Raw genomic sequence first — 27,585 nt, forward strand, 5'->3', positions numbered from 1 at the left:
TGTTCTTCCAACACAAGTTTATCAATTCATGTGATAAGAGAGTTTACTTAGTCCTAAAACTGGAAGGAAAAAGAATATACAAAAAGCATGCAATGTCATTTTCCTTCAAGAAAAAGCTCATCAGACATGACTGAATATTTAAAGTGTCAGCAGCTAGGTAGGAAAACAGGATGAATCCATCTCTGTGCATATTTCCTTATGCATACAGGAGAAAATGCAACTATCTCAGACCAAACTCACATAGACCCAAATTCTAAGTTAGAGGCACTAATGCTGCCATTATGACAACATGCATGAATGACTCAGCCAACAGGTATTGCACATCCACAACCAGCGCAGGTAAGCGAGAAAAACTGAAAATCTTCTGAAAAAAAAAAATCAACATTAACTTCATGGGACATAATACAGGGAAACTGTATAACAATATCACAAACAGGAACAAGAAAGAAATGTTAAATATACAGAGGTTCCCAGAAGTCCAGTTCAAGTTACTAAGATGTCTTTAAAATGCAGAGAATGTGAGTATTGCCAAAAGCACCACTAAAATTCAATAGTGATGCAAGCCCAATGGACAGTTCAAGGTACCCAAAGGGCACAGATCACTCCTGCTGGGAATGATCTAAACATTTCAAGTTCTGCTTTCAAAACTGTTGAAACATGAATGGCAGGCATTTCCTATGATTTAATTACAAACAACAAAATAAAGTGTCCAAGTCAACAGTAAGCCACTATTATTATTTTAAGTTGGCTGCTAGGTGCCTCCTCACTCAAGGGTACCATAGCATTTCACAGTGAAAACTCAGAGCCATTGTCACACACATCCATAACAGCATTTGATGCCAGCAGTCTCACCAATAATCTGTTAAGAAAATATGGTGATTTTACTCATAAGGCAATGAAGAAATACCACATCAAGGGTCTGATTGGTTTGTATATCCTGAGTTTTCTTACGTCAGACAATTTTCAAAGACGTAATTTTTAATGAAATGACAATTTATATTTTAAAGGGTTGTCCTAACTCCCAAAACAAGTTGCTTATATGAAATTGGGTCAAATTAAGGGTTTTAATTATTATAAGTTCAATGCATCAGGATAATACCACCAACAAATGTTGAACTGATTTGGGTGCTACAGATGGAATCCTAAAGAGGGATATGTCTGGTCCCCATGAACAAAGATCATGAGCTATGGCCCTCGAGGGATGAAGGCCCAAGGTAACCCATGCTTAGCCCTCTTCCATTCACCCCTGCCCAAGTCAAGACCATGGCTCATGCCATGAAGATAGACCTATTGTTGCCAGCACAGCTGCCTCCTTCTAGCTGCCCAAGCAGCTCCAACTACTTTGCATTGCTTACCTTGTGCTTCTGCTTTGAGTAGTCTATCAGACATCCCAGATAGTTGTCTCTCATCCTGTCACAGGATAAGTTACATGGGTTTGGCGGTTCATAAGATCTTCAATAGCATGAAAGGAGCAAAGGAGGCCCAGCAACCAGTTCAGCCCCATGTCAACTTAGGTGACACTTTGGATTTTCACCTCTATAAAAAGGTGGAAACAAACTTGGTTCTGAGCTTATGATAATCTACAACCCCAACTCTAGCGCACATGTGCCAACAGGGTCTCTCAATGCAGGGCACCGAGGCTCAGAAATCAGTGTCTACACTCCTCCCTATATCTATTCCGAGCTTCAAAACATCTACTGTGGAACTCAATTTTTAATCTTCTAAGAGACAGTCTACTTAAAGTAGTATTAACTGGCATATAAATTCACTGCCCATCCCTCCAAAAGCAGATGAAGCTATCAAAAGATAATTAACTATCCATTCCAGGATATCACCACTTACGCATATCTCATAGGAAGACCACTAATGAGAGCCATCACCACCATCCCCCCCAAAAGAATAAAAATCAAAACCGAAACTACTGTCTTAAAAAGTAACACCAGTTTACCATCAGAACTTTCGTTAGACATATTCCTTTCCAAACAGTGTCCTCTGACACAAAAGCATCTGCCTTATGGAGACATAGTTTGTACCTTCCAAAGGTACATGCTGAAGCCCCCAGTGAAACACACTGTGTAACAGAACAATGAGTGAAGACTTGTCATTATCAACAGCTAGTCTTCAGAACATCACAATCCAGCTTGGCTCCAGCGGCCCAAGAGTTCTTCCAGGCTGTCCTTGGAGACCTGCAGACCTAAGGCTCCCAGGAGGAGGCGTTGCATGTGCACCTGTGCCACCTCACATGGCTATCCACATGTGTCTCTCACAGACTTGTCTCCTCACACACTCTGACAGGGATGTTATAGTGTCGATCATCCTCAGCTATGAGGGTCACCACTGGCCAGTCCTTGGGGGCATCAGTGGGATAGACTGTGAGGAACTCCTCAGTGTTGTACTTGGACAGCCGGTACACCTGGATTGTGTGGCGAACAGCATAGGCAAGAAGGAACATTTCAACCTGAGAAAGAAAAGCAAATGAGTGTTCTGAGGAGAGCCACAGGGAAAGATGGGGCCTAACACCATGCTGCATCCATTATCCCAGACAATGAGCAGCAGTGGCTTAGCTGCAACCTTCCTCCTTCCCTTTGAACCTACTCAAGGGAAGGGTAATAAAGAATTGAGTGCATATCCGGTAAGGGACTTATATAAAGAATGCTCCCACCGGGCGGTGGTGGAGCATGCCTTTAATCCCAGCACTCAGAAGGCAGAGGCAGACGAATCTCTGTGAGTTCGAGACCAGCCTGATCTACAAGAGCTAGTTCCAGACCAGTCTCCAAAAAAACCACAGAGAAAGCCTGTCTCGAAACCCCCCCAAAAAAGAATGCTCCCATATCAACGATTAATAAAACACCAGTTTAAAACTGAATAAAAAGGACTTGGAAGACAGTGCTCCAAAGATACATGAATAGTCAATAACCATGTTAAATCATAAGCCCGTAGAGAAAAGCAAACCAAAGCCATAATGATACAGTACTTCATACCCATGAGAATGTACATAATCAAAAAGACAGATGAGTGACTGCTCCATGAATATAGCGTTTGTGTTGGGTGTGATAAAAACATATGGGGACTGAAAATGTACTAACTGTCAATTAATCACAGACTTTATGTTCTCTGAACTTCATCTCAATTTTTAAAATGCAGTGAAAGCATAATGAAGACAAGGAAAAATGGACACTGATAAACTGCTGCTGGGGATGCAAAACGGTGCAGGTGCTTCTCTTTAGGGATAGTCAGGGCCTTGTGCATGCTATGCAAGTGTTCTGGCACTGAGCTACACTCTACATCTGTAGAGTAGCTTCTCAGAATGTCACAACATTACCATGTGTCCAAAACAATTCTGCTCTTGAACATATACCCAAGAGAAATACACACACACACACACGCACACGCACATGCACACGCACACACACACACACAGAGTCAATAAATATTCACAGCAATTAGAAAAAATACCTAAATACTCATCAAACTGATGAATGAGTAAAATATGATATTGCCATACAATGTCATATTATCTGGTAATAAAAAGGAATGAGGAACCAAAACATTCTAATAAACAATGGAACTTAAGACATGCTAAGTCAAAAGCCAGTCACAAAATTCACATGGTATATGATTTTCATTACTAAGAATGTCCAGAATAGGCAGATCTATAGTCAGAAAGACGATTATGACTACATAAGGTTGGAAGAAAGGAAGCCTGATGCTACTGGGCTTTGGGTTTCTTTATAGAGTTTCAACATGGTTGAAGATTAGACTATCCTGGCGATTATAATGCTTTAAAAGGAAGAACTAATGGTGCTTAAGTTATATTACAAAAGGAAAAATTGTTAAAAGAAGATTCACCATTGTAGCAGAGCTTATTGAGTCTTTGAAAGAACTAACTTCAGTCTAGCATGTGAACCAAATCCTACTAAACTCTTTGCCACAAGGTCTATGCTACAGTTCAGGAGACATAAGCAGCCTACTCATGAGTACAAACAATTATTTTAAGTAATCATAAATATTTCTGGGCTAGTAGTCTGTAACCACCAATCTTTTGTTCTTTCTTACTCCTTAAGCAAAACAACAGAATAGGTTTCATAGATTTCTACTTGCCAGAAAGACTCAGAGAAACCCAACTTGACTCTCTATTCCTTGAATTATCTGTCCTGGTACTTGGGCCTTTTCAGATAGGTTAGGCATAAGAGTACAAGTAGAAAAGTAGCAGGTGAGATTCAGAGCCTTAATGTTACTTTAGTGGTTAGTTTCTCTCTCTCCCTCTCTCTCTCTCTCTCTGTCTCTCTCTCTGTCTCTCTCTCTGTCTCTCTCTCTGTCTCTCTCTCTGTCTCTCTCTCTCTCTCTCTCTCTCTCTCACACACACACACACAGTATTAATATTTCTTAGAGAAATACACAAAGAGTGAAACACAATAAGGTAACTTGACTTTTGGCTTAGGAGACACTACTACATAGGTATCTGAACAATACTATAAATTTAGCTTCTATATAAAAGACCAGACCTAAGAGAGGCTAGGCTCTACGGACTACAGCAGCCAATTACACAAGCACCTCAAATGGTTCTACCTGGTATTTTAATTTCACAGAGAGGCAGGAGAACTAACCTTATCCATCACTTTGCAAAAGCAATCCTGGGACCATGTAAGGGTAGGGACTAACAAATTGTGTTCACAAGTCCTTGGCATGCCTCCCTTAAATAGGGAAAACTTCATTTTTCTCCCATTGAGTAAGGAATGTATTTAATGACTAGCTCCTAACAAATAGAATGTGGGATGAATGAGAGTGTGTATCTTCCTCCATACCAAGAGCAGCCCTACAAAGACGGGCCTATGCGGTGAGGAACTGAATCCTCCTTCTGACTACCAATGAAGAGCTGAGGTTTCCTGCCAAAAGTCATGTAAGACACGCAAGTAAATCATCCTGCCCCAATCAAGACTGTAGCCTTAAATGACATGACTACAAGTTCATGAGATGCTGGACCAGAAGCAACTAGAGAAGCTGCTCCTGAACTGCCCTACAAACTGTGAGAGCCCATTTGATGGCTAACAGAGATAAAATACTCTCAAAGGCACAACTCACCTGTTCAAGGCCACCAGTGTGTCCCACCTGGTTTAGGTGGTTCCTCAGGAGCTGTCCAGGGTCATTTGATGTGTCTCGAGCAAACAAGAGTACAGAAAAAAATGGGACTTCCTTTCCCTTCTCTTTATCATCATAGAGTTCGATGGCTCTGTTTAACATTAGAAATTTTACAGCTTCATAGAGGCTATACTCCTCTTCTTCATTGGTGAACAGTTCATCACAAGCTATCTGCCTTGCTTCAGCAGTCTTCATTTCGGCCAGGCTTGCCCACTACAATAAGAAAAGTTGTCACGATTACAATTTGTGTTCTGAAAATCCCTGGCTTACTTCTGCAACATGAGTATGAGATGATTTTCACAAGTAGGGGACTATAAGACACATGTCAATGTGAATAGCTTCAAGTTCTCACCCACACAACAGGATTCTTCAGACTACATGAGCCCCTTATTTAGCGTCTTCCCTGCTTAATGTGAAACGCAAGTACAACACAGTAAGGGGAAGCGCGGGGATATGAGGTGGAAATGCTGACTCCCTAACTTCCTAAGCAACAAGAACAACACCAACAAGCAACACCTGACAGAAAGTGTGTGAAAGCTATGAAGCACAGCTGTGCCTGCTACACCTGGACGAGGTTTTAGAAAGTTACCCCAGAAATATGCAGCAAGTCTCCAAAATGGAAGGCTGCCAAGGGAAACTGTGGGATCTCCTGAATACTGGTTTATTAAATCTACCCATACAATGTTTTAAAAATATATGTGAGAGTCTAATGAATAAATCCAATCAGAAAATCTTGACTCCTAAAAAAATAAAGGTTTTCAGACAAGAAAACTCTTTAAATGAACAAGAAAGCATGGTAAATATGTGTACTGCTAAGTTACCATGAAAAAAAGAGATGTCGCTATAAATACCAGTCCTTATGAATAAACATTAATTAACATTGCTTTCAAACATTAAACACCAGTCCAGATTTTAAATCTGAGAGAAATTTTAATAATCATTACTATTCATAAAACTATTCATAACTCTCTCCAATCTTCTGTTTTTGCTTTTCAAGATAGGGTTTCTTTGTGCAGCCCTGATTGTCCTGGAACTTGCTCTGTAGACCAGGCTGGCCTTGAACTCACAGAGATCTGCCTGTCTCTGCCTCCTGAGTGCTGGGATTAAAGGCATATGCCACCACCACCCAGCCCGGCGTTGGCACAGATTATTAATAAGCAATTTTAATGTTACTGTAAATTGGTATCACATACACATTCCCTCAAAGGAGGGTCTAATTACAGTTGACATACTAATAAGACAAAACCAACAGTTTCATCAGACCCTAGAAAATATGAAAAAGAAATTGCAATCTATATAGCTGAGCTGACAAAGTCACCACTGCCTCCCTCACAGAGCTGCAGCCTGCACGCACTACTCCACTATGCCAATGGCTGGTAGATGCAGGCTTCTCACCCCTAAACACTACACACTGCACTCCAACAGGCAAGGAGAATAACTGTGCTCTTACAGTCACTCTACCACAGAAAGGCAGAACTATAGACACCAGACCAAATTCAGACAACTCTCAAGGTTGATTCAAAAGACAAGTCACTGTATGCACTCACTGAAAAAGAGTATAACACATATGGGCAGACTTCAAATCTAAAAATAACTGGAAGGAACCTCACACACACAGAGGTCACTGAGAACATAAATGTAGGCTAAAGGGCTGGAGAGACAGCTCACAGTTAAGAGCACGTGCTGCTCCTGCAGAAGATGCCCATGTCGGTGCTCACCACCATCTCTAACCTCAGCTCCAGGAACCCAACACCCCCATATGGCCTCCATGGGTATCCATATGCCCATACACATATGTACACGAACAAAATAAATCATTAAAAAGGAAATGTGGCTAAATGATAACCATGAAATTTATAAACATGACAGAATAAAAATTTTATTTATTAAGGTTTCTTCTGAAAAAACTTAAATGTTATCTGAGATACTCATATATAGCACCACCTCCAAGAATACAGAATGTTGGTGTTTTTCTATTTTACCAAAGGCTTTATGGGAAGAATTTATGCCCTTTTAAAGTTTTCTTTTTCAATGTGTGTGCATGTGTATGTGTGTACATGTGCAAGGGCATATATGTGTGCATGTATGCATGTGGAGATTAGAGGCTCTCACTGATCAATTAGGCTAGCCTGGATCAACAGTCAGTGAGCTTCAGAGATCCTCCTGTGGCCTGCTCTCCAATGATGGGATTACAATCATGTGCCACCCTATCCGGCTTCTTTCCAGGAGTTCTGGGGAATCAAACTCAGTTCCTGGTCATACATTTTACTGACCACACAATTCTTCCAGCCCAAAATTATTTTGTCTGAAACCAGCAAATTCTGGCTTTTAAAGAGAACCAATAGCCAAAATGAACTTTCTTTCTTTATAAACTTAGTAACTATGAATAAAGAAACAAGCCTAGAGCATTGAGTCTGCTGGGGGAATGAAAGGGAGAGTTTTGCACCAATCAGACAGAAAATTACACAGGTCACACCTTCTTCCTCAGCAGGGCAAGGGACTCCTTAATTTTTTCAACCAGGTCCTCATTCTTCTCATCAAAGTTCAGTCCAAGTTTCCACTGCTTGATCCAGCTATACTTGTTTATCAGCTTTTCTGGTAACTAGAATATCAAGAAACAGAGATAAAGAGGTGTCAACATTGTAAGATATGTGACACAACCTAAAAGGGAGATACCACAAAGCCTTTACACAAAACCTACCTTAATTTCCAGAATTAATTCCTGCAACACACACACACACACACACACACACACACAATGAGACGTGTTCAGTTCCCTGGGGACCTAAGCCCCAGGGACTCTTCCATAAACAGTAATTCTGACTATGCTCTCTGTCTGTGACAATCATGTGCAACTAGGATGGTTTTGTCTCTATAAAAATCAGCAGCACAGTAACTGTGCTCTGCATCACTCAAGTGGGAAAGCCATGTAGTCACAAGCATCTTATCATGATAAATGACCATTCACTTAAAGCTGCAACAGGCCCACGATGCCCACACATTCTTGCAACATGGACAGGAAGTTTCTCAATTTAGTCTCAGATTTATCACCAGAATCTACCATGCCCTCAAGTGGCAACAAAGTGAAATTACAATCTGGCTCCAAGAACCACAATCAGACAAAAAATAACTGTCTCAAAGATGTGTAAGACGGTAAAGGAGATAAATGACAGCCCAGAACTCTGTAATACTGGACAGTTATCTAAAATGCAGGCACACCAGTCAACTCAGTTACTTTTGGGAGAAACAGGTTACCTTCCTCATTTCATTCACGCACTTACTAGTCAATATGTTGATAAAGCGATTAACCAGGTCCAGGGTGTACAGATATGGAAATCTTGGAAAAAAGTAATTAAAAATAAAACACAGAAGAGAGGGCCAACAAGACAGTTCAGTGGGGAGAAAGCACTGGCCACGCCAGCCTGCTGCCCTGAGTCCAATCTCAAGGACCCACGCAAACGTAGAAGGTAAGTAAACTCCACACAGCTGTCCTCTGACCCCCACACACTCACTGTGTAGAGGGAGGGGCACACGCGCACACACACACACACACACACACACACACTGAGGAACCATTAGGAAAGAACAATAGAGTTGGATTTATTGAGAAGAAGTAAATATAACTTTAAATGCTTTCATGGGTCACATTGGGGTCCACATAAATCACCATTCCTTTCTAGTAAGCACAAAGGCCTGCCTTCTACTGGAGTAAGAGATCCAAGAAACAGACTGGCCAGGTAGTGGCAGTATTCTCCCTTAATATCAGCAGAAACAGGTGGTCTCTGATTTTGAGGCCAGCCTATCCTACAGAGCAAGTTCCAGAGCTACAGAGAAACTCTGTCTTGAAGAACCAAAAGAAAAACAGAGACAGACTGAAGCAGGAAATGATGATGGTGTTTAAGAATCACATGTTGTTTAAGAATTACTAGGTAGCTTAAACACAACATGACTTGTGAATGACCTAGAGAATAGCCTGTTTTCTCTAACAAAAACCTATAGTCTTAATAACATGACTGTTGCACGTATCAAAAGTATCATACCAAAAAACGAAATCACAAAGAGCTTTAGTATCTTTCTCTAGCAAATGCTGTCACAGTCTCGCCCATTCAGAGATCTTTAAAAATACAGTACACTTAAAAACTAAAAAGTCTTGGCCAGCCATGTCCAGATTGGGGCTGGAGTCAGATGATCTTCCTGCAGTCAGGCAGGTTGAGTTCTGGACAGAAATGAGAACCTCAAACAGGATGCCTAGGCAGGCAGGGATGAGAGAAAAGGGGACAGCTGTCTATAAGAGGGGCAAGGAGGACACAGCTCAGCTCCTAACCCTGAAAACAGCAAGGAAGGTCGGAAAAGCTGAGCAGAATGGATGGTGCCTTCCACAGAGTCATTTTCAAGGGAGGACTGCTAGCCTAGCTGTTTCCTCTTGACGTCCTGGCATTGTGATGAGAGTCACACAGTCTGCAAAGGCAGCAGGCAGCTGCACACTTGCTCACTCCATGAATCCCCAGCAAAACCAAACACCTGTATATCTACCCACCCCCCTCCTAGCACATATAACAGAGCTGGAGGCCAGTGTTGCACTCAAATCTTAGAAATAAACTATCAAGAAAGGTCCAAACCACATTAGGTTTCTGAGGGCATGTTCATCAGAGACTGAGCAGTACCAAACTCCAGTCAATGTGAACACTGACTCTGCAGTGACTGTGCCCTCAGAAAAGAAAGCTTCTGATGCTGCGGGAAAGAGGAAATCACACAGAGCCACTGGGAATTTTACAGCTGCTTGTACATTACTCCAATTAACCAGGAAAACCACATGACAGCCACATCACTCCTACAAGGCACACATTTCGATACTAATCAATAGTGAATGCAACCTATTTATTCACCCTTTGGGGGCGGGGGGAGGCAGGTCTTGAGAAAAGGCTGCAATATATATATATATATATGTAGCCCAGGCTGGCCTAAAAAGTCACAATCCTTTTGCCTCAGTATCAAAAGTGCTGGATTACAGGCATGCACCACCCCACCTTACCTGACCTGTTTCAAATATGACATTTAGGACATTATATGCATCAAAAGCTCTTAGAAAGTATAAAATAAAATTTTAATTCAATGTCAAATAAGTCCAGAAAAAGCCCCACAAAGGTAAATGTGTTATAATTTAAGAAAAGCATCAAAAGAAAAAGATGCCAAGCAGCAGGGGTAAAGGGGATATTTAGGAAAGGGATCATAAAAAAGAGAAAGGGAAGGGGGAAAAACCAGCCTCGAGACAGAAGCAGCAGGAGAGAGGGAGAGAAAGAGGAGAGAGAGGGGAACACACAGACAGAGGGAGAAAGAGAGAGAGGGATGGGAGGTGGGCACAGGTGATGCTCTTGGTGGCTGCAGCTGAGGGCGTATCCTGTCGGAACCTCAAGGGCAGATCGATATGATGTCTGACTACTAACACGTATTATTTAAGCCTATAGTGACCCACATTCATTCCACTTACTGGTTGTGTTGAAAGCACAGTCCATTCCTGTGTAAGAAGCCCAAGTGTAACAGGGACAAGTTAGTCAGCACACATTCACTACACTTAATACAGATTAGTACAACTGTTACTCCTAGCAAAACTTAGATAAGTGTTAACCACACAGAAGTAACATCTTTGCCATGTTTTTACCAGCCAGGCATGCTGACTCACACCTGTTACACCAGCACACAGAAGACTGAAGCAGAAGGATTACCACAAGTTCGAAACCAGCTTGGGCTTCAGAGTTAAAGCTCTGTCTACCCTCACACTCCAAAAAGCCCTTCATCTCATGTATAAATAAAAAACAGCAAAGTCATGTTAACTAATGCCAAGATTTACAAAATTTCCTATTAGAATCTACTACACAAAATGTCAGCATGTGACCTTTGTATCAGGACACTGGGAGGCATAGATCCCAAGAACTCTCTACCAGCTAGCAGACTTAAAGCACTAAAGACAGCCAGGGCCAGGAAATGCCTCTCCGTGTTGATGCTAACATTTCTCCATGAAAATAGTATTCATTTTTGAACTGCACCTAAAACCCAATAATAAATTATACAAACTATTTCACAGAAATACTAAAATAAAGTCAAGTTGTTTCTATGTGTTTTTGTGAATTCTAAACATCTGGTCTCTAATTTAGCTTAAATGTATTAAGTTTAACATTTTATCTTCTGGAAAACACTGGTTATTTCTAGTCATTTTTTATTCATTTTTTAAGTATCTAAAGTCACCTTAGACATGCAAAATTGAACAAATCCATACACTGAAATCATGCTGCATATAACAGCATTAGGCAGCATAAGCAGAAGAGATGTCTTGTCTCAAGAACTCCCTGAAACATACCAGCATGAGCTCCGGGTCCTGCAGCCAGAGGGGCAGCTCTGCCAGTTGGCTCATGGCCTGGAACAGCGTGGCCCTCAGCGCACAGTAATTATCACCACGTACTCGCCTTATAGATGCGAATTTCTGAGAAACTTCTTCATAGCCCTTGGGAGAAAACATCAAAAAGTTCAGGTAGCAGTTACTGACTTGAGAGAGCAAGAAAAGTTCCACCCCTACAGAAACTGTCCTAAATCACTGGGAAGTGGGAAACAAGAATAGTCTAATCTTTCCTGTAGGGCATTCCAATCTCTGATTATAATTCCATTTACTTTAAAATATTAATGCTGTATGAAATCTCCGCATCTGTAATAGTGGTTCTCAACCTTCCTAATGCTGTGACATTTAAATACAGCTCTTCATGTTTGGTGACCTGCCCCCCCCATAACATTATTTTGGTGCTACTTCATAGCTGTAATTTTGCTACCTTTATGAGTTACAATGCAAGTATCTGATATGCAGGACATCTGATATGTGACCCCTGTGGAGGTCACAACCCACAGGCTGAGAACAAATGCATCAGACCCGACATACCAAATAAACTAGTCACCCAGCACTAGCCACCCTCAAAGCCCCTTCCTAAGCAACTGAGGGAACACTCACTACTCACTAGTTAATCCCAAATGTTTTAATAAAGAGACCAGGAAAAGGGGAGGAGGGGAACATGCAGTATCTCCAGATTTAAAAATATACAAAATCCTGAGTTTCCAGTGTATGTGTGTACATACAGGCACATGTCACTTAGCGATGGTAATACATTCTGAGAATAAGTCACTAAGCAATGTCATCACTGTGGACAGACACATCAGAGTGCACTTGCACAAACCTAGCCAGTATATCCTACTAGATACTTGGGCTTACAGGCTCTCACTGAGTATTAGCAAGGAAATTGTGCTAACAAGCCACAATGGAAAAAAGGGATTAAGTCAAGTCTGAGACAACAATACAATCAAGAGATACAGTGAACATGTGATGTATATAAAGTTGCTGCTGGTATAACACGGCACACTGTTCTAAACAAAAGAGTGACATGGTCAGCTAAATGCTGTGACTACATGATTGGCAGTCCAGGTTTGTTTAAAACAGCACTAGGACAAACTCGGCAGTAATGTACCACAATCTGACACACCACAGCTACATCTTCGGGGGATACAAAAATTTCAGATCCATTAGTATCTTACAGGTCTGTAACTGTACATGGAGTATATCCATTACTTCAGAGAAGAATCTAACTCTTCATCTGAAGCTAAGCACAGGTAATTAGGCAAATAAGGACTAACATAAAATCAAGAGTTGAAGTTAACAAGCAATGATGTTAGTCAGCTTCTACCACAGCTCTCAGAGCTGCATCTCTACATAGATGCTTTGATCTGCTACTGACTGGTCACATCTTTCCCAGACAGGAATGATGTTCCCCTAAGTTCTAAAATATGGCATATATGGGTAGCCTGAGTATCTTCAGTATTGGACTTTAATATGTCAACTGTTAAAACAGATCTTTGAAAGAGATTGAGACAACAGAATAAAATTACTAGTCAGTGAAGGCTTTTTAGGGCAGGTAAGAAAATAGACTCATGGTTTAACTAGGTTTTCTGGGCAGCAAGTTGGAAACACTGAGTAGCTGATAACACAGTCAGCAGAAGGCCTCTGAAGGGTAAGTTTTTCACCTTTAGTAGGCACTAAGTATTTTGTGACTGAGTTCACATACAAGGATCTAGGATACAAATTTACAAGAAATGAGGCTGCAGCTGGCATTTTCTCTCAGATTTCCAAGGGGCAAAAGGCATTTGGGGACCTGAGGTGAACTCTAAAAGATGAATACTATTTTCTTTAAAACAACAAAACAACAACAAAAAAGAAAAGCTGTGAGGGAAACTAATTAAATTTTGAAAACTTTAAAACTTAAGCAAAAAAAAAAAAAGACTATATCTCTACTAAATACGATTTTATCAAATATGGCCTGGAGAAATAGCTCAGTGGTTAAGTGCTGGCTAGGCACCCATGTGACAGCCCACAATCATCGGTAACTCTAGTCCCAGGGGATCCAATGTACTCTGGCCTCTGCAGACATCGCACACATGTAGTATAGACATACATGGTAGCAAATCACCCATATACATAAAAATAAAAAAATAAAAGATTGCTCAGTATTTCTAAAATACAAGAAGTATATTCAAATTCAAAGTGTAAATAATCCAAGAAAAAAAGTAACCAAAAGACACAGCCTTAAGTACTAGGTAGAATTCTGACACTGCCAGTTGTGCAGCTCAAGAATGGTCTTACAGCAGCAGTTTCACATGGTTTACCCTCTAACAAGGAATGCTGTTGGATGGGGATACACTCTGTAGATAGAGCCTATAGGGTGTGCTGCAGTTCCGCTACCACCCTACACTCTTGGAGACTGTGTTAGTGTTGCCAGCATTTGCAATGAAACTAAGTGAAGGTAGCTCCTGGCACAACTTAAATGAAGGAAGTGGTTCAAGATCCCTCTGCATAGAGAGTACAGGAGAATTCTATACCCTAGGATTTGGACAGCATGTGTCCAAACACAGGAGATGTAGAATCACTCTGCCTATCCTTGGGGCTTTTACAACACTAAGTTAAGGAGGCACACCCCAAATGTTTCAGAGAGAACAGCATTGACTCAATTCTCAATAGCACTGCTATGTGTTATTCAAAGAAATTAAGTTACTGAAGAACTGACGTTGCTTCTATATTAATACGATGACTTCAAACAAGCCCTTATCTTTGCAGTCTGTTTGCTCATCTCTAAAATTAGAACTCTAATATTTACAGCATTGTCTTATTATAGCAGTTGTGTTAACCCATGTCTAGAAACATAATATGATATGTAACTTATGATAAATGGTTTGAAGAACTCAAATAGGTGCACCTTGGCTGTACCTTTTTCATACATGTGGCTTTCTGAGTATTTCCCCTCCATTCTTTCTTGCAGTAGTCCATAATATCCATTTCAGGAGCCACACTTAACCTGAGTTCTGTTGAAGAATCAAAATGGCAACAATAAAACAAAACAAATAGTGAACCACAGAGTAATGGAAATAACGGTACTACTTTACTGGGGGTGAAAGGGAGTCCGTTTTTTCTCTGGTTTAAAATTTCCTGAATCTTAATACTGCCTATGCCTCTAGTTCAGGCCACCACCATGCCACCTCCAGTAACCAGAGTGGTCTCTCACTGGGTCCCCCCTGTCACCACACCCTCAAGACCATTCTCCACACAGCAGCTAGTCAGGTAGCAGCCCTTCTTTACATGCTCAGAGAGCTGCAGGAGCTTCCCAGCTCATACATCTGACCCACAGGTATCTATGAACATTTTTGTAATTAAAAGCAAGCACATGAACCATGAGAAAATACTTCCACATCTGGAACTTTTCATATCTATTAGGTAGAGGTAATAAGTTACCAAAAATTACATTTGTATTTACCTAAAAGACTATAGTTTGCTAATAAGCCAAAAAGTAACAGACCTCTCACTACTGGCTAATCCACAGACTTCCTTTGATGTCCCCCAAAATTAGTACACCTCAAACAAATGTTACCAGTTTTGTTTTGTTTTTAATGCCTTTAGATTCTTTTCTCTCCCAATACCCTTCTCGTGTGCATGTGTGTGTACTGAGGATTACATCTGGGGCTTTAAATAAGATTTTCTTGATTTAACAGATGAGGTTTGATTTCTTGATATACACCTATGACTATGTGCATGTTTGTTATGACAGTTTGTTATTCCAAAAGGAAAATAGGCAAATTCTTGGGTTCATCTTGGTTTCTTTTTTTAAACTTTTAAGGATATAGATATTAACAACTGTTTTAGGAGGTGAACCTAGAAGTACTCCAGAACACAGAAAGCCTGCCTTTCTTACATGTGAAATGAGTGTTCCATTCAATTCTACATATATTCACTGAAGTTCTAACTGTGTAAAGCACTGTGCCAGAATTGGGAACATAAAGATAACAAAGGCGAAGATCATGCCCTGACTGGACTTCTACAGAAGAGGAGACCACAAGCACTTACAAGCCAGTGTACAGCAAAAGCCAGAATGACCAAGGAGCACCAAGCCTCACTAGTTTAGGGAAAGCAAAACAAAAACACTGAAACAAACCTTCAATAGTCATCTTTTCTTAAAGAAAAATCAGCCTTTTACAAAAGGGGAAAATAATCCATGCACAGATAACACAGATGTATTTCTGCATGGACCACGATATCACTTCTGTACAACCAATCCTTAAATAAAGGCCTTTCGTGTTTGAAATTCAAGAAATAATTTTAAGAGGCTGCTCAGAATAAGGAAGTACTCCCATGTACTGCCTTTCCACTCCCCCGCACAAACAGGAAGAACGACTAACACTCAGTCAGGACCCTTTCTGGACCTAAATTCTTGCCAGACAGGGGTATAAGCCTGGCGAGAAAGCACTCTACTATCAGAGTAAGGGTTTCTATGCAGGAAGGCTCCCTTCCCTGCCTTCCTCTCTGCTGTCCTCACTCCTGACCTCTGGGAAGGGCTAGGAAATCCTACTATCTCGGGTCACAGGGTAGGGCTGACCTAGGGGTCTTATAAAGGCAAGAGGCTAGTCAGATGGCTAGTCCTGTTCTGAACAGAGATCTGCGTGACGTGGGAGGCTTGGGGATATACTTGTACAGCTACAGCATAACACGATATGAATTCCACTGGGCTACTATCTCTGTGAGGACAGCAGCAGTCCCCATAGGCTGACCAGACAAGGAGATGGAGGCACAGGATGAGGCAGCGCCTGACCTCATCAGTTCACTGATTACAATACCCTCCTCCTTCTAGCTGTAAACTACACAGGCTCCCACTGCTGCTTCCAGGAAGACTATTTCTGTTGCAAAAAAAAAAAAAAAAAAAAATTAAATAAGGGAAGTGGTAATGGTAAGCAGGCACTCAAATAACTAAGATTTAGCCCTTATGCATCACATATGTGATGAATACAATAACCACATCTCAACGAGTAAGAAACAAAACTGGGACTCTTCCAGGAAGCTGGGTCTCTCAGAAGACAGACTAGGATCGGAATCTCAAAATTCTTATGCAATAGGTCTGGTAGAAACTAACCTGGGTTTTAGGAGCATATAGTTTCTGTCACATTACTGTGCTTGCATGAACGCTACCAAGGACAAACATAAACAGAAAAGACCCAATTGATCTTTATTTACAAAAACCACACAGGAGGTGATGGTTTAGAAAGCCTTTATGGAGCTAAGTTAGATGAATTATCTTTACTAACAAAGGGAATGAGAACATTCTTGGTCCTGGACTGAGCTCTGCAGAAGAGGCTGTGCTCTACAGGACACTGAGGAAGAGCAGGAACTCAGCAGCACTGAGCTCTAAGAAGCACTGTCACACTGAAGCTGCATGTCACAGCCTCACTAAAAGGCTTGGGTGCCTGTGTGGGGAGCAATGCTGGACAGAAGACAATCGCAACAGAACCTAGAAAGTGGAAGAGAAGAGGAAGAGGTTCTACAGCGTAGGCAAGCAATGGGTGGACAGAGAAGAGCCTCATGCCCAAACAGCACTCTGTGTCCTGAGTGATGTGGAGCAACACAACACAGCCATAGAGACTGAGCACCAAGAAGGACCACTATAAAACATCTCTGCTACAGGGGGAAGAGCTGAGCAGCTCTGGAAGAAGACTCAGAAAACAGCAAAACCTTATGTATCCTATTTACATTAATGCTTTTGTTAGTCATAAGTGAAATAGAAGCCAGTTCTCAAAAAAGACAGAACATGTGAGTGACACAAGCAGTGAGAAAGATATTAACATCCATACACATACTATGGAGTCTCTCTCTACTCAGCTTCTGCACAGGCCTACCTGCAACAGAAGGACACATTTCACTTGTAGCCCTGCTGGGAAGATCACCACAGGCTAGGGACCCAGGAGGAACACCAAGTCCACACCAGGAGCAAGCCTGACAGAGTAGTCGAGACTATGGAGAGCCACAAAATGACTGGTGCTATCAAGCACACAGCCATCATGCTACAGTCAATCAGATTCACATGACCTTCCTCAGACAAGGACATGTGTACAGCTAACTTCTCAAAGCATCTTACAACTGAAAATGAAAAATGTATTCACATCCAAACTGTTCTAAGAATGCAAAGAAATAAACAGAGAGAAGGCAGAGTCAACAGAGGCAAGGAAAAATCTTCCCTAAATCTATCTCAGCAAAGTGGATAATTCATATAGAGGAGACTACATGTATGAGAGGACTTCCTAGGAAATACAGGTCACATTTCATGAAAGCAGATATACTAATCTAACTAGATTTTCTATGAACAAAAAAAAAAAAGTCTACAAACAAAACAAGTCCAAACATACCTGATATCCCTCTTTCATGTATTAGCAATTCTTTCTCCTTTTCTATTTCATCTGCAGCACGGTACATGTCCTCCTCGCTGAAATCACACCAAAGTAGATATTTTCAAACTCTGTTTACTGACATTCCCCAATGTGTGATAACATACAGAAATTTATGAAATGCTTATGACACAGAAGTTTAACTGTTTTCATACACAGGATGCCACAGTAATGAAATGCAAGTCCTAGGATGATCTACTTCAACACTTTCTTCCACTTCAGAACTGCTCCCTTTAGATGAGACCATTCATATTTCACATGACTCCAAGGCCATCCAAACTAAAATCAACCAGCATGCACCTTAACCGGTAATGCTCCTAAAATGATTCCACCAAGTTCCAAGAACAGAAATCGTGCTAATAAAAGCATTTACACAGGAGTAATGACTTTCACAATGTTAAAAGCAATTCTAACAGCAGCTACTCTAAAAAACATGAAGAGAGAATCAATTATTACAAGTCCCTAAGCTAAAAATCCTCAAGGCTTCTGTTCCCTAACCAGCAATCAACCAACCACCCAGATGCTGCTATGTTCCCACAAGCTTTAATGACTGCCACTAATGAACAACTTCTTTAAGAATACAGTCACTTCCAGTGAACTACTAGTATTAGGAAGGGGGAAAATTGTAGACAAAGAAAATGAGTAGGGCTCCCACCTTGAATAAGCCTCCCTTTCCTTGAATATTCAGAGGCCTGGCTAGAGCTGTTCAGCATGTTCCAGCTTTAATGTTAATCCCAGCACCTCAAAAATACTGTTAACCCTAAAACAACAATATGGGGAACAGAACACAAACCATCCTGGCTGAAAGCAAAAGACATGTATACAAAAGACCAATAGGAAGCAGAGGGGCAAATGGTGCAGGCAGGGAAGTCCGAGGTTGTGGAGGGGCAGCTAGGCACGGTAAGCTAGTGAGCCAGGAGGAAGTCTAAGGTTCAGGAACTAGAAGAAGCAAGTCCATTTGAAGGAACAGCAACACACTGAGCTTAAAACTCAGGAGATTCCACATAGGAGTGTACAGACCTCCAACTCCCTGTATTTCCCATGACAGTGACCCATGCTCACAGCAGACTGGGAGAGAGGAGTTTCAAACACGATGGAATCCAGGAAGGAAGAGGTACCAGGCTCAAACAGAAGGAACTAAGTACATGAGTAGGGTACTTCTGCTTCTGATCTCTTTATCTGTGGGCATGGCCTGGAGACAGAACTGTGAGACAGAACAGCAGAAGATCAGGAGAGACAGATGCAGAAGGGTCTAGAGAGTGGACTGCAGTGGGAATCTAATAAGAACCTTATGAAATCATCCAGTTTCCCAACTGTGAGAGAACAAATGTCTAAATCTGCACCTTGTAGATGTGGTGGTACATGCTTATAACCTCAGTTCTTAAATCAAGAAGCTGTGGCAGGAGTCAAGGCCAGCCTGGAGTACAGAAAGACCTTGCCATTCATATAGTTATCAGTCATATATATGACTATTCATGTATCTATGAGTTATATATGTGCACACACACACACACATACTACATATCCACACTTCCCTCCAACATGGACTTGATTATTCCCCTAGGTACTGTTCAGAGTTCAGTCCAAACAGTGCCACAAGTGCTCTGCACTTTACACCCATGTCTTCCTACAGGTGTTCTTGTTCCAACAGGTTCAGAATCAGTCTCTTTCCTACCACATCCTGACACATGCTGCATGGCCCCACCCTCTACAGAGAGCAACAGTTGCTATGGGCACCCAAGTCAGACTGGCAAGGCTTAGATACTATTTACCCCAACCCTTATTACCTCTATGTACAACAGTTACTAGAGTATTTACTTCATAGGACTGTTGTCTAGAGAGAAAAACTTAAAATAATGAGTATTCAAAAAAGTTAGTTACTATCAATTTTCATATATCCACTGATACGGAGAGTACTAATAAACTATTTGCCCAGTGATCATTTCATATCTTTGTTTTTCCTAGTGTGTATGTATGTATATGTGTTAGCAATGTGATGGTAAGAGAGCAAGTATCATATGCTCCAGTGACATTTCAAGCAAAAGGCATGATGTCACCCACAGAGGTTGTGCTAAAGTTAAAAGCCAACAGATGCATGGGAACAACAGATCAAAGGCCAAAAATAAAATATGACCACATGTACTCATTCTATTCTCATAAATGTAATAACATCTTTCTGTCAAACCCACTACTATACCTACCAGAGAAATCCGGATTCTCTAAAACAGTCATTGAAACAAATCACTTTCTTAATATATTTAAATTCTCAGAAGCTGCCTTTGGACAACACTTCCCCAATCTTGCCCTCAGCTTTCTCAGCTTCAATGAGAAGGCTGGTAAGATCTGTATGTTCTGCGGTTCCTCTTCCAGCTAAGTTCTAACCGCCTATCATATATTTGCATTTCAGGCAAATTCTGTGGCTAGCCTGCATGAACATTTGGCTCCCTTCTGGTCCTCTGTTCCTAATTTACAAGATAACCAAAAACATAATCACAACCCCAGGGCCCAGAAGAGGCAATCCAAAGAAGCATTTTACAAACACAAATTCCTATGAGAGCCAAAAGAAGAAGAATTAAAAGAAACAAACAGCAGCCGGGCGGTGGTGGCGCACGCCTTTAATCCCAGCACTCGGGAGGCAGAAGCAGGCAGATCTCTGTGAGTTCGAGGCCAGGCTGGACCGACAGCCTCCAAAACGATACAGAGAAACCCTGTCTCGTAAAACCAAACAAACAAACAAACAAACAAACAAAACCAACAAACAGCAGAACAAACAGGAGCGCTGAGTACAAAGGGAAGGCAAAAACGGTATGGGAATTGGTGGCAGTAAAAGGCAGTAGTTCGGACACAGTCCTCACAAAAGGAGAAAAGCTGCTGACGAGCCCACACATCCACAAACTACTTCAGCAACCGGGCAGGCAGTTTACCCAGATCCTTGCATCAGTATTTGTGAATTTCCTTGGCCACCAAAGGCAAGCTGTAATGGATGAGGACCTTTAGTATTGATCCCAAAGTTGTGTTTTCTTGGAGAACAGGTAAATGTCAATTTTAAGGATTGAAGATCAACAGTCAGAAAAGAAAGCATGTGATAGCCAGGATGAAATGAAAGAAAGAGCATTTGCCTAGCATGTCCCAGTCTCTGAGCTCACTCCCTAGAACAGTAAATAATAAAATACAAGGCTCCATTGAAACTCTCTCTGTGTTTGGGCTGAAGCTCAGGGGCTTTATCCCCAGCACTAGAACAAAATAAAGCATGGTCTTGATGTTTTAAGAATCAAAGTATTACACTGAAAACAACTACAAAAGGAAATTATATTTAACGCTGGCGATGTGAAGCAGGCAGAGATCTGGTTTATTTTTTGTTTTTTATTTTTTTAAGGGAAGGGGAGATAATGAAACAATGCAAGGAAAAGAGATATTATTAAGATAAAGTCATCAATGCTGACAGCTCTGAAAGGATGGCAACTAGTAAAGACATGTCCACTCTGGAAAGAACAGAAGCCACAAACCCCACAGGCTCAAACAGTTCCACAGCAAACACTTTTCTCCCATAAAATATGACAGCTATAAAATAGTAAAGAGAAAAAGGACTCAATATCCAGACATGCTAGTTACATTTAAACTGTGCAGATGCATTTAAAACCAAACGATAATTCCTACTAGAAATTTCCTAGTTATGGCATTATTTAAAAGGATCTGTTTTCAAGTTCCATCAAATACTATTTATCCATTTTCTCATGAGCTAAACTATTTTATTCTGAAAGCAACATGCCAAATTGAGTAAGCTCCAGTGCACCCTAAATTAAACTAGTACCTATTACTCTTCTAAGAGATTTCCATATCAACAAGTTTTAAAGATTGTGTGTGTGTGTGTGTGTGTGTGTGTGTGTGTGTGTGTGTGATGGGAGGGGGCTGAAAAAGACTCTCTCACAGCTGAAGCTGACTTTGAACTCCTGAGCCTCCTACCGTTCAACCTTCAGAGTACTGGAATGGACCATTAAATGCAGCTAAAACTTGTTTGTAAATGCTCACTGGTGCAGACAAAATTATATTTCCAAGAAAATAGCAAATTAAAGGCAGAGCTCAGTGAAGCAGATCACTGTGAAACCATATTTTCAATTCCTGATTCAAGACATGAAATGGCAACAGTCAATTCTAACTTATACACACGGCTTACAAGTCAATATTTTTTGTTTCAAAAAGATGTATTATAAAACAAATGTTTTCCTTTATAAGAAAAAAAGATGTATTTCTTTTGATTTTACTATTTTATGTATATAAGTGTTTCCTTGAATGCATGTGTGTGCCTGGTGCCTGAGGCCAAATGAGGGTGCTGGATGCCCTGACACTAGAGTTACAGATAGTTGTGAGTCGCACTGTGTGGGTGCTGGGAACCTGAACCAGGTCCTACACAAGAGCAGCAAGTACTCTTAACCACCAGTCATTTTTCCAGCCCCCAAAATAGTATCTTAATCACTCACCAACAAGAACATTTGACCAAGGCACCCCTAGTTATCTAAGAAGAACAGAGTATGTATTTCTGCTCAGGCTTGAACTGGAGCCCTGCTGTTCATATATAACCTGGTCTGTAATGTCTCAGGCAGTGTTGCTGAGACAGTCAACCAGTGTGACACCAACATGTCTTCCCACACAGACACAGGAAAAGTAAAGACCACTCAACCTAGCCTTTTCCCACTGTTCAGTGACTGCAGAAAAGGGTAAACAATACAGCAAATGCAGGAAAGTACCAGCACCTTGGCCAAAATTCCACCCACTTCTGCAGTGGACTTTCCACGTCCAGCTCATGCTGCTCCATGTGACTTCCAAAAGGGCGTAAGGACAACATAGCCGCACTCAACAATGAGGTTTGGAGACAGCATAGAGGATTCCCGATGTAGGTGCAGGTTCTCCCTCGAGTGAGGAAAGGAGAAGGGGTCCATTACTACCCCACCACTATACCCAGTCTTACCTGCTCCCTGAGAGCTAGACTGGGCAAGGGCAGAAAACATATATCACAATAGTGGGCTTGACAATCCCTGAAAACAGCTTAATGTTTGTAGGGCAGGGTGTGCTTGCAGACACTGTAGGAATCCACACCTTAGAGTGGGAACACAGTTTGCCCTCAATTTCATAGAACTTCACAGACTACTGTTATCTCCCACCCACTATGAATCCCAGATTCAACTACAGTTTCATAATCAAGTAGATTGAGAAGGTATATGGGGCAGTCTGTGAATTCCTTAACCAATTCAGTGTGCTATAACTGCTTAAGGGTACTCTACAGATAGAACAGAAATCAAACAAGAAGGGATGGGGATAAGCAGAAAGACAGAGCAAAAGAGAACTGCAACATGAGCAATCAGGGAGCTTGCAGAAGGCCAATTAATCTGGTCTTCTAAAGGGACCCCAAGTTTTCCTGTGAGCCATCTTGGGGTTTGTTCAGCCAGCAGTGTGTACATGTGGTTTATGTGTCTCTTCCCCAGTCTCTCCCTTATGAAATGCAGTGAGCTTACTGGAAAGAAATCAGGGCAGCCTGTGCCACTGGAGTCACTCATCATACCCTTCAGCTGCAGGAGACTGGCTAACATTTGTATTCATAATTAATTTTCCCTCAAATGTGGTAAAAATTGACTACACACAGTATATCAAATCATTATGTACTGTGTTCCCTATTTTAAGGTGCAAACATTTTCAATGATTTGAGTGGAAAGAAAGATCTTTCCAAAACAGATTTTTAAAGCACATTCTTCACAATATTAATCTAAATTAACACTCAACTATTAAGCTGCAACTATCACATATGCATCTATCATACTGTAAACTATGTAATTGTTTCTATGATACATGACCCTGAGAAAGCCTCACAAAGAAAAGCAGCCCAATTAACTACTCATATAATGCTGATTCAGAAAGCTTAAATAGGCTAGTGGTGTGATTATTGAAATAGTAACATCTTTAAGTGACACTAGCCTCATTTCCCCACTGATGAAGGGTCAAAGGAGAATGGGATAATTAAAGGCAACACCGGCAATAAGAAAAAAAGACGTTAAGCCAATAAAATCACAAACATAAACATGATGATGGCCAAGTTTGCTGTCCTTATAAATCATGCCTCTGTCCAGTGTTACTAAGGGAGTCAGGAAGAAGGGAGAGGAAACTTGGTCTTGAAATCCCCTACCTCTGTATCCCTCAACAAGCTGTGCCTGCAGAATCTGCAACTGTTTCCTCAAGTGTAAGATGACAAACCTAGACTTTCAGTTTGAGAACTACTACCAGTACTCCTTCCTCTGAGGTCTATTTTCCAAGGTGTTCGTGAGACCCACACCAGAAAACCTACCCAATGCCTATGTGTACTTCTGGGAATGTAGTTCTCAAAAGCTCAGGTGTCTTGCAAGCCATGTGAAACTGTTGGGTAATATGGCTGAGTTGCAGGACTTAACAGGCCAGGCATCTAGGCAAGGGTTCAGGACAGGAGGATGGAAGGAAGTAGGAGCAGCTGGGAACCAACTTGGGCCTGGAGGAAAAGCAGAGGCAAGAGACATCCTAGGTCTCTAACCTATGCAGCCTCAACTTGGCAAGCCATAGGTTAGACCAACTCACTCACAGACCTGTGCATGGAATTCAACACAAAGAATAACTGCCCCTATTTAGGAATCAGGACATTTCATGCAAAAGCCAGTATCATTAACCTCAGAAGATGCAGCAGCTATGCCTGGAGCTTAGAAAATGCTGACCCAAAAAAAGAGTTTTTTGCTCTCCAAGTCCCAAAGCAAACTGCCAATGTCACTAACTCTTACACTGCCAGCCTAGCTAGCTCCACTTCCAGGAGAAAGTTAAGGCCTCATACCATTCGCTCATTACGAATCAGTGCCATCACACTTGGGTGCTCAATAAATAAAAGCAATCAAAGCCCACCACAATGCTACTACATCACATTTTCACTAGCAAGGCTTCAAAAGACCCCTTTTTAGATTAAAAGAGCTCTAAAGGATCACTTAGACATACCTTACAATTTAAATTTCGGGTCAATAGAAAATTAGTCCGTGTCTGAAGAGATGGCTCAGTGGTTCGGTTCCCAGCACTCACATGGTGGCTCACAACCCTCTGTAACTCCAGTCCCTGGGGTTCAACTCCCTCGTCTGGCCTCCTCAGGCACCAGGCACTTACGAGGTACACAGACACACACGCAGGCAAAACACTCCTACACAAAACAAATCAATCAATCAAAAAGAAAAAGAAAAAAAAAAAGAGAGAGAGTATCAGTCAAATTGGCTGGCTGAGCTGTTGATTTTGTAAGCCCAAAGGCATATGTAACCATGCCACGAACTCTGTGGTCAGCTCCAGACCACGCAAAATGTAAACGCTTCGGACTTGGGCCAACAAGGAACTGCTCGAAAACCGCACTGATTTGTGTGCGTGTTTAAAAAGCAACGGGCAGAGGGGGATGGGGGGGGAGGGAAACCGTGCCAGGCTCTGACAGAGTAAAACGGACAGGGCTAGCCTGTGGCCAAAGTCTGTCCAACATGTGCGACACTCTTCAAGGGGTGACTGGTCTTCCCAGAGCAAAGGCATCGCGAGGCAGGCAGCTCTGGGGCTGTGACAGGGGCGACCTCACTTCCTCCGGGCTAGGTGGGAGGAAAGGGCTACAGGGAGTCAGTCGGTCGTGAACTGAGACTCTCTCCAGAGCTTTTTCTAACTTCAGGGATGGACAGCGGTCAAAGCGGGAGAAAGTAGGGCGGCCTGGGTGAGCCAGCTGTGTGCGACAGGGTCGGTACTCCGACTCCGTCCGTCCAGCTCGCTTCCTATGGCTCGCCCGCAGCTGGAGCCGAGGGAGCCCGCGCCCACGGCAGCCCCGCGCCCTCGCCCGCCCCGCTCACTCACTGCTCGGCCGGGCACCGCATCGCGGCCCGGGGCTGCGCGCCGCTCGTCACCTTCCCGCCCTCCCGCGCCGCGGCCCCCGCCTCCCGCGCCGGCGTCTCGGCGCAGCTCGCTCCGGGCCACGCTCCGGGCTGAGGCATGGTTCCCCGACTCATGGGCGGCCACGCCGGGCCCTGCGGTCCGGCCGTCTGGAGCCGTGGCTGCGCCGCCCCGCACCTCGCGAGGTTGGTCCGCACAGCGCTTCCGGGAGCGTCACTGAGGCCCCGCCCCCGCGACCTTCGACCCTTTGACGGCGTGGGGGCGTGGCGGGAGGAGAGGCGTCCGGAGGCGGGCTACGCCTGTGCAGAACAGCCAGAGATGCAGAGTCCCAGACGGCCTGTGCCCCGCCTACACTGCGCATGCTCGGATCCTTCTCGCGGGCGCATCTGTTCACCCGGGATGCACAGGCGGGAGATACGGGTGTGGGAAGCCGCGTAGGAAAGAAGACCCTGGTAATGGAGGGTTCAGCCCTCCGTCCCTGTAAAACTCCGTCTGGCACCGGTTCCTGAATGACAGGTCAGCCTCCGGAGCCCGCGTGGCAGCGGCTGTGGGGTCACAGTTGAGCAAGCGCACACTGTGTGTAAGCCTGACTATATTATTTCTGATTTAAGAATGAGAGCAAAGGGCTGGTGTTAGCAGGCTCCCAAGAGCTGCCATGAAATGTTTCAGCCCTCAGACCGTGGGGGCGCAGATGCCAAGGTGAGTAGGTGAGTTAGGCTTAGCTCCAGCCTTGAGCGCAGAGCCACAGCGTGAAGGAATGGAGTGGCAGGGACAGATCCTGATCGGAAGCCTGCAGGAGGTTCAGGGACAGAGCAGGTAGATAGCGGCGGATCTTACGGAACGACGCGGAAAGTCAGGTCATTAGAAGCCAAATCAGATTGATAAGCTTGAACTTGGTCTTCATTGAGTGCTCCTGAGATCGTTTTGAAAGATGGCTTTTGCCTGCAATTAAAGGATGGGGCTGGAGAGATGGCTCAGCAGTTAAGAGCACTGACTGCTCTTCTGAGAGGACCTGGAATCAATTCCCAGCACCCACATGGCAGCTCACAACTGTCTGTAACTCCAGTTCCAGAGGATCTGACATCATCTCATTTATGCACACAAAATAAAGTTGAATAAATTATATTTTGAAAAGTAAAGGATAGTGTAGGGAAAAGGGTCCAGCCAAAGAAAAAACACTTTGGCCCTGCAACCAGAACCAAAGAAATGCACCCTGGCCCTGAAACCAGTGCCAAAGAAACACGCTTTGGCCCTGGAATCAGAGCCAGTGAGAGAAATACACCCTGGCCCTGAAACCAGAGCCAAAAGACTAAAAAAATGACCAAAGAAAGAAGCACACTTTGGCCCTGAAACCAGAGCCAAATCTGACCCTGACCCTAACCCTTTGCCGAAAACTAACCAATCCCTGAGCAGGAGATCTAGCCATCCTAAACTCAGGGATTGAAATCTGACCAAGGCCTACCCTGCAAAAACAACCCCGCCCCCAAAAAGCCCTATATAAACCCTGTGTCTGTTTAGCTTGTAGCTGTTCATGCTGCCCAACTGTCCTCTGCTTTCTGGCAGAGGGCAGCCACTCTGCTGGATTCTTCCCAATAAATCTCTTGAATGAAGTTTGGGTGAAGATCTTCTTTTGCAGAGGAGCAGAGAGGACCCTGGGCAGAGCAGAGTGATCAGGGCTGTAACACTTTTGCCGGGGGAAACCTTCCCTTGGTAGAGCGGAGTTTTTACACTCAGCTATCC

The 27,585-nt window shown here is 42.7% G+C and overlaps 1 protein-coding gene across 5 annotated transcripts; it reads right to left on the reverse strand.

Annotated features, from left to right (window-relative positions):
- Positions 1-26,051, reverse strand: Otulin (OTU deubiquitinase with linear linkage specificity). 5 transcript variants are annotated; one of them, XM_040757672.1, is made up of 7 exons: positions 25,810-26,050; positions 17,893-17,969; positions 14,435-14,529; positions 11,495-11,638; positions 7,616-7,741; positions 5,083-5,352; positions 1-2,458 (listed from the first exon to the last, which is right to left on the reverse strand). In XM_040757672.1, exons 1-7 carry the CDS (start codon positions 25,959-25,961, stop codon positions 2,264-2,266), a joined length of 1,059 nt encoding a protein of 352 aa, XP_040613606.1. In that variant the 5' UTR covers positions 25,962-26,050; the 3' UTR covers positions 1-2,263. The 5 variants fall into 5 exon arrangements, with proteins under 5 accessions (XP_040613606.1, XP_040613608.1, XP_040613607.1 ...); XM_040757674.1 differs by lacking the exon at positions 25,810-26,050 and adding an exon at positions 24,266-24,422; XM_040757673.1 differs by lacking the exon at positions 25,810-26,050 and adding an exon at positions 22,683-22,823.
- Between the last annotated feature and the right edge of the window lie 1,534 nt (positions 26,052-27,585).

The sequence above is a fragment of the Mesocricetus auratus genome, unplaced genomic scaffold (assembly GCF_017639785.1).
Source record: "Mesocricetus auratus isolate SY011 unplaced genomic scaffold, BCM_Maur_2.0 Super-Scaffold_100015, whole genome shotgun sequence".
Lineage (NCBI taxonomy): Eukaryota > Metazoa > Chordata > Mammalia > Rodentia > Cricetidae > Mesocricetus > Mesocricetus auratus.